This window comes from Fragaria vesca, linkage group LG6 (assembly GCF_000184155.1).
Source record: "Fragaria vesca subsp. vesca linkage group LG6, FraVesHawaii_1.0, whole genome shotgun sequence".
In the NCBI taxonomy this organism is placed as follows: domain Eukaryota; kingdom Viridiplantae; phylum Streptophyta; class Magnoliopsida; order Rosales; family Rosaceae; genus Fragaria; species Fragaria vesca.
The window spans coordinates 13,363,993-13,371,120 of NC_020496.1; the positions used below are offsets into that span (position 1 = coordinate 13,363,993).

Sequence of the window (7,128 nt, forward strand, 5' to 3'; positions counted from 1 at the left end):
TTGATGATAATTTTTTTTTTGGACGAAAACATATTGATGATATTAGCTTATAATATCTTCCCTGTTTGTTCAAATGAAAACGAGGACAGTTGTGCATCTAATTTTATCTCATGTGACAATTGAGTAGAGCAGCATTAGCATATGCCTCAGGAATTGCTCCACTCTCAAACAGAGGAAGCAACAAGACCACACAAGATATCAACAAGGCAAAGTCTTCTGCATTTGAGGCCATCACTTATCCTTGGCCCAAACCAAAGCCGTTTTGTAACTTCCAAAGAGCAAGAACCTGGTTACAACTACATGTTCAAGGAACCTCCAACCAAATCTTCAGAGATATTCCCACCACCAGATGCTTCAAAATCACACTTTCTTCCTCGACAGTGTCACGTTTGTCATATAGTCGAAAGCTTAATGTCAAAACCCACCAACCTTCTCTCCAAATTCAATCCCCAACTTATGTGAATGATCATGGCAACATAATTGGTTGTCAAAGTTGAGTCAAATTCCAAAGTACATAGTTGGAGTTAAATTCAAAACTTTGTTTGAGTATCGATTTCTACTTTGTGCCGCATGAAAAGATTTTTTCTTATATAGATGATGAATTGAAACCCCAACAAGAAAACACACTTTTAAGAACGACAAACATAAATATTCATATGGTAATAAGGTAGACATAAAACATCAACAAAAAACACATAAGCATTTCCGGACTAAGACACCGATAAGTAGCCACTACAATATGCTGAGGTTTCACATTAGAATTTCTCTCCTTGTATCATTATTTCAGACAGAACAAAAAGCTACGTTACCCAATTCATCGGGTGAAAACGAGAAAACATAGTAACGTTAAATTCTAATTTAGTTGCATTAAAAAAAAATCTAATTTAGAAAAAATGAAAATGGCAACATTGGCGACCGTTGGTATTTTCATAGAGGCAATGTAATACCCCATGGTTATTCACCTCGGATAGATCGATTTTACGATTGCTCTAGGACTCTTTGAGGTCCCATCTTTGTCTCTTTCTTATCCCCCTTGGGTTGCGGCCGCGGCTATTTGTATGCAGCTGCAGAGTACGGTTATAACCTACGCACATTCCTCCAAACTCCAAAAACCCAACAAGCCCCAAACCCCTTTCCTTCTTCTTTCTTCTTCTTCTGTAGCTCAATCGTGTTTCCCTGCTTATGTCTTCAGGAGTTCACAGAGATGTCAAAGCTTCCGCCTTTTTCAAGCTAAACTGTGAGTTTTCACTCCACACAAAGTTGGTACTTTCACTTTTTGCTTAATTTTGAGTATTGTTGTTCGAACGTTTGAGAGCAATTAGAAATGTGCGTTCTGTTGGTGAGAAAATGTGGGAAATTTTTGTTTTTGGGTCCTGGGACATCACCAATTTCTCTGTTTGACTTTAAAGTCTAGGTCTGTGATGAGAGAACATGAAAATTGATTTTTGGGCATGCTTTGTTTTCTCAGTTTCTATGATTCTTGAGCAACCAAATGAAGTGTTAGAGTTAGAATTGGGAAATGATGTGTTTGGTTTTTCTATTGAGCCTTTGGTAGATGTGGGGATTTTGGTTTAGGCATTATTCTTGAGAAATTTTTGTTGTCTTACGAGTTTTACATCTAATTTTGGTTCAGGAGCAACGGGATCTACAGAGTTTTTCGGGGAGGTTCTTTGGTTTGTTGTTTATGCTTGAATAGATGGGGGCTGAGATTGCGTCCGAGTCATGGTTTGGTAGTTTAAGGTTTTCATGGAGTCGTGTGGTGGATGCTGAGAAGCCTGTGGTTGGAATTCTGGCGTTTGAAGTTGCGGGGTTGATGTTAAAGATGGTTAATGTGTGGAACAGTTTGAGTGAAACGGATATAATTAGGATGAGGGAAGAAATTGTTAACTCAATTGGGGTGAGAAGGCTTGTGTCCGAAGATGATGATTACTTGATGGAACTTGCACTGAATGAGATAATTGAGAACTTGGGATACCTGGCAACGCGTGTGGTCAGGCTTGGGAAGAGGTGCTCGGATCCTATGTATCACAACTTTGAACGATTTTTCGAAGATCCTCTTGAGAGTGGTCTGCAATCATTTGGGTGGGAGTACCGGTGGAAGAAAATGGAGAGGAAGATGAAGAAAATGGACAGGTTTGTTGCAAATACTTTGCAATTGTCACAGGAGCTGGAAGTGCTGGCGGACCTTGAGCAGACCCTGAGGAGAATGCGGGCTAATCCTGAGTTAAATCAAGTCAGATTGTTTGAGTTTCAGCAGAAGGTAATATGGCAACGTCAAGAAGTGAAGAATCTACAAGACATGTCTCCTTGGGGTAGAACCTACGATTATGTTGTCCGACTTCTTGCAAGATCCCTTTTTACAATATTAGAGAGGATCAAACAGGTCTTTAGTTGTGATCAAATGGCTTTTGGAGAGGGAAATGATAATCATGAAGTTAGCATTTCTGAATATCAACTTAGCAGTTCTCATTGTCTCTCTCGCAGTCATTCCTTTTCTGCTCTAATGCACTCTTCTGTTCACCCATCTGATGCTAATATCTGTGGGTTCTACTCAGGACCTCTTGGGAAGTCAGTTTCCAAGCAAAAGCTTACTGCTGGTAAGACTAGAACAAAAAAGCAGCATCAGCAACCAGTTCAACATGGAAATTATTCGCAATTAAGAACCAAACGGTTTTCTCAAATTGGACCTTTTAAAGGATGTATGACTGGTGTAGGTGGTTCTCCAGTTCTAGAGAGCTGCAGGCCAAACATTGGTGGTTCTATGAGGTTGAGCAGTACTAGTATGAAACATACGAAGTACACACATATGGCATCTCAGTCTGTCAGCAGCAGGATCTATTCTAAATTGTCCCTGTTCAGTTCAAAATGTTCCTTGTTGACTGCCCCACCATCTACACTAGGTGGTGCTGCCCTCGCTCTGCATTATGCAAATGTCATTATTTTGATTGAAAAGATAGCTTCATCTCCTCATTTGATCAGCATTGATGCCAGATGCGATCTATACAATATGTTAACCACGAGTATACGAACTACTCTCAGAGCTAGGCTCAAGTCATATCCCAAAACTACAGTCCCATCAGTCTACAATCCTGCCCTTGCAGGAGAATGGGGTCTCCAACTCGAACAGATTCTGGAATGGCTTGGTCCGCTTGCTCATAACATGATGCGGTGGCATTCTGAGCGCAATATCGTGAAGCAGCAAGAAGTTTCCAGCTCAAATGTGCTTCTGGTACAGACACTCTACTTTGCGAATCAGGCTAAAACTGAAGCTGCAATCATAGAGCTTCTCATAGGTCTGAACTATATATGCATGATCGATGAAACCAACAGGAGGGCTTTGCGAAATGCTGGTGGCAGCAGAGTTTATGATGAGTATATGCTCCAAAGGGTCGAAATTGCTTGAACACATGATCTTAAGAACTGCAAAGCGAGCTTTACTACATGCACAGGGTCTGTAAGATGGAAAATGAAGTCATATGGAGAAGGATAGGTTACTTAACGCTTCCATGGGACTGCTCGAAATGATCGGAAATGGCATTGGGATGTTGCTGTAAGCATCAAATGTAACTCATTTACATCTTCTTGGGCAGAGTAGTAGGGGTTTTCCTTATTTTGTTCTTTTTTGGGTTTGCTTGGAACTCAAAAATTCTTTAATTTGTTCATAGTGAGATAACGATTTGGCGCCCCTACCATGATTTTCTTGTAAGACGGATCTTGACATGTAAGTTGCACGAAATTCTCTTGTTAAGGACTACTCTTTTGACATATCTGTATCTTCTAACATACTATATATGTTAAAATATGTATCACTCAATCGTATCGATTGTTTTTGTTCTTGCTGATCGCTTTCTGGTCTTTGTTCACTGTGCTTTTTCAAATGTGAATTTTCTGCTGCTTTGTAACTAACCCCACTGTAATTCTTTATAGTTTGTGAATACAGCTTGACACAGATGAGCTAGGGACTTGCAAAGCACATTGTGGACACTTCGTAGTCAATCCTCCTTTTTCTTTTCGACAAAAATTTGGTGCATAATTGAATAATTAATAAGACAAGCATGGAAATAAAACGTAACAGATTCAACGTGGCAACAGGGGAGGTTATGACTTATGCATTCAAAACGAAATGGTGTAAAGCCTACTATTGTTCATGTTCACATGGCTTGCTTTCGGATAAAATTCTCTTTTTTTTTTTTTTATTTGAAAAGATATTTTATTAAATCAACTGGAAATACATCAACTGGGTAAATTCTCAAAACAGAGTCCAAAGCTTTTCTTGCAAGTGTGTGAGCAACTTGATTGTTGTGTTTACATACATGTTTCTATGTGACTCTTTCAAAGTCTCCCATCAAATTAACGACGAGCTGCATTAAGGATCCCACCAACATCACTCAAATCCAGCCCAGACATGCGAAGACCAGCGATAATGCTAGCTGCATCCCCAGCTATGATAAACCAAGCTGGTTGCGTATCCAAGAAAATAAATGAAGCTGATGATGCCAGAGAGGCGGAGACGATATCAAGCCTGATCAAGACCTGTTTTTGTAAGACCCTATAAAAGTGAAGCCAAGAGAAAGGCTGTGAAACATGAAGAAAGGATCAAGTTTCATCAAGTAGAAATGTGGAGAGCTTAGTTCTAGTCTAGCTAGTCTTTATGGTCTATACAAATTAAACTACCAATTAGCACAACATGGACACGCTAAGCAGTTTCATATTGCGGCCCGGGATGCCAACTTTGTGGCGCATAAATTAGCAGATTTAGCTCATCCCTCTCCTGGTCCAATTGTTTGGCTATGTTTAATCTTTTTAGTGCCCCGTCCCTAGCGTTCCACTTAGGCCATGTTTGTTTCATGGAAAGGAAGGGAAGGAACCAAATTCTTTGCATTTTCCATTACCATGGGAAATTATCATTCTTATTAATTTTCCTTCTAAGTGTTTGGTACTCACAAGAAAAGGAAACAAAATCCTATAATTTAAAAAAAAACATGTGGTTAAAAATGGTAAACACTAACTTAATGGGGTCAATTTAATAAAAAAAATGATATAATAATTGCAAGAAATTGGGAAAGTGATTCATTGGGTTGGGTGGAGGGAACAACTTTCCCATCTATTTTTCTTACAATTGGGAACCAATTTCCTTTCCCCCCCTATTTTCCTTAGGTTTCCAAACACAAAAATTAATGATTTTCCTTTCCCACTACTTTGATTCCATGAAACAAACATGGCATTAGATCAGCTGGGAGGGAAGCATCACTCGAAGTTTTTTTTTCTTCTGAAAAATTAAGAAAAAAAAAATTGAATGACAAAAGTTTTTCAAACAACGTTGTATTATCGTGAATAATAAAAACTATAAACGTGGTGACATATGTTTTTATCATTACATGCAGTTGGCTCTAAGATATAAGCTAAAATATAAAACATACGTGTCCATTTTAGTTTGGGACAATGTCCGCTGACAATGTCCGCTATTCCCACTAACAAAATGAGATTTTAAAATTCCCAAGAACTAACTTAAACAGCAGAAAGACAATTATACCTTTAATGAATTAAATAAATTATAATACACTATTATAAGAACAATAAAATATCTATTTTAAAATAAATATCTATGACCGGATTCTTGCAACCGATGACCATTGACCGAGATCAGACGACATTGACCAGACTCCGGCGACCGTTGACCGGACTCGGACGACCGTTGACCGAACTCCGGCAACCGTTGACCTCCTATTGGGGTCAATATGACCACCTATTGGGGTCAGTAGGACCCTTGAACTTAAATGTGTGCTTCAGTCAACTATAACAGGTCCCTATTGGGGTCAATATGACCACCTATTAGGGCAGTAGGGGGTCTGTCGGGGGTATAGTGGGGGCAGTAGGGGTCTTTTGGAGGTAATATGCATGAGGTCTATCTGGGGGTCTACTGGGAGCAATAGGAGGGTCTACTGGGGGTAGTATGACCCTTGAACTTAACTATGTGTTTCAGTCACTTATAACAGATCCCTATTGGGGTCAATATGACCACCTATTAGGGTCAGTAGGGAGTCTGTCGGGGGTATAGTGGGGGCAGTAAGGGATCTGTTGGAGGCAATATGCATGGGGTCTATCCGGGGGTCTATTGAGAGCAGTATGAGGGTCTACTAAGGATAGTAAGATGGTCTACTAGGGCAGTAGGAGGGTCTTTGGAGGAAAATATGGGGTTTTGTCTGTGGGGGTCTATTTCCCTAGACAAAAAATAGAATCAGATTTTCCAAGAAGTAAAAACAATGTCGATCTCTCATCCTCAAGCCTTGTTCAACTTGCACAAACAAAGCACTAAGCAAACAGCTGAAGGTGGAAAATCCATAAACTATATATAACAAGAAGCAGAGCCCACACACCATCTAGTGTGAGACCATATTCTACTAAACAAACATTAACCAATCCAATTAGCAGACTCCAACAAACCATCTGGTGAACCATTTTAGTATAACCATTGGTACCTCCCAAAACTCATGCACATAAAGATAAGAAATCCACACGGCGTATCACATGCTCAAACTTAATATTCATCATTCAAGTCATAATCAAAATCCAACAAACTAATCACTAAACAACACTCATATGGATAAAAAAAACCAACTGACGGTGGGCTTCGGTCTGAAAGCCAGCGAGGTGTCAACCGGAGGTCCAGATTTGCGTCCTACAACACCTTCAACGACTCGTCGTCCAGTCGATCTTTTGGGCTTCGTCGTCGTCGAAGAACAAGAAGTCGTCTTGAAGCGCGAATTGGTTAACAGGGAAGAAGAGCCCGAATTATGAGTCGGATCTTGGAGCCTCCACGATCCCTTCAGCCTCGGAAGCCTCGTCAGGAGTCAAATCAGAACCAAAACCCCAAGCTAGCACCAGTAATGGAATGCGTTGCGGAGGCCGACGTCGGGAAATGGCAGAGGCATTTTGGTGACCAGCCTAAGAACAAACTCGGCGGGATCAGATCTGAGAGAGAGAGAGAGAGAGAGAGAGAGAGAGAGAGAGAGAGAGAGAGAGAGAGAGAGAGAGAGAGAGAGAGAGAGAGAGAGAGAGAGAGAGAGAGAGAGAGAGAGAGAGAGTAGTAGTAGTAAGTAAGTAAGTAAGTAAGTAAGTAAGTAAGTA

General features: G+C 40.2%; 1 protein-coding gene across 2 annotated transcripts; it reads left to right on the forward strand.

The window, feature by feature from the left end:
• The first annotated feature begins 1,086 nt into the window (after positions 1-1,086).
• Positions 1,087-3,713, forward strand: LOC101310039. 2 transcript variants are annotated; one of them, XM_004302993.1, is made up of 2 exons: positions 1,087-1,237; positions 1,634-3,713. In XM_004302993.1, the coding sequence occupies exon 2, from the start codon at positions 1,697-1,699 to the stop codon at positions 3,401-3,403; it is 1,707 nt and encodes a 568-aa protein (XP_004303041.1). In that variant the 5' UTR covers positions 1,087-1,237; positions 1,634-1,696; the 3' UTR covers positions 3,404-3,713. The 2 variants fall into 2 exon arrangements, with proteins under 2 accessions (XP_004303041.1, XP_004303042.1); XM_004302994.1 differs by having other exon boundaries at positions 1,133-1,259.
• Positions 3,714-7,128: the final 3,415 nt, after the last annotated feature.

Excerpts from the sequence above, each read along its gene's own strand:
- LOC101310039 (XM_004302993.1), top strand. The coding sequence starts at position 1,697 with ATGGGGGCTGAGATTGCGTCCGAGTCATGGTTTGGTAGTTTAAGGTTT.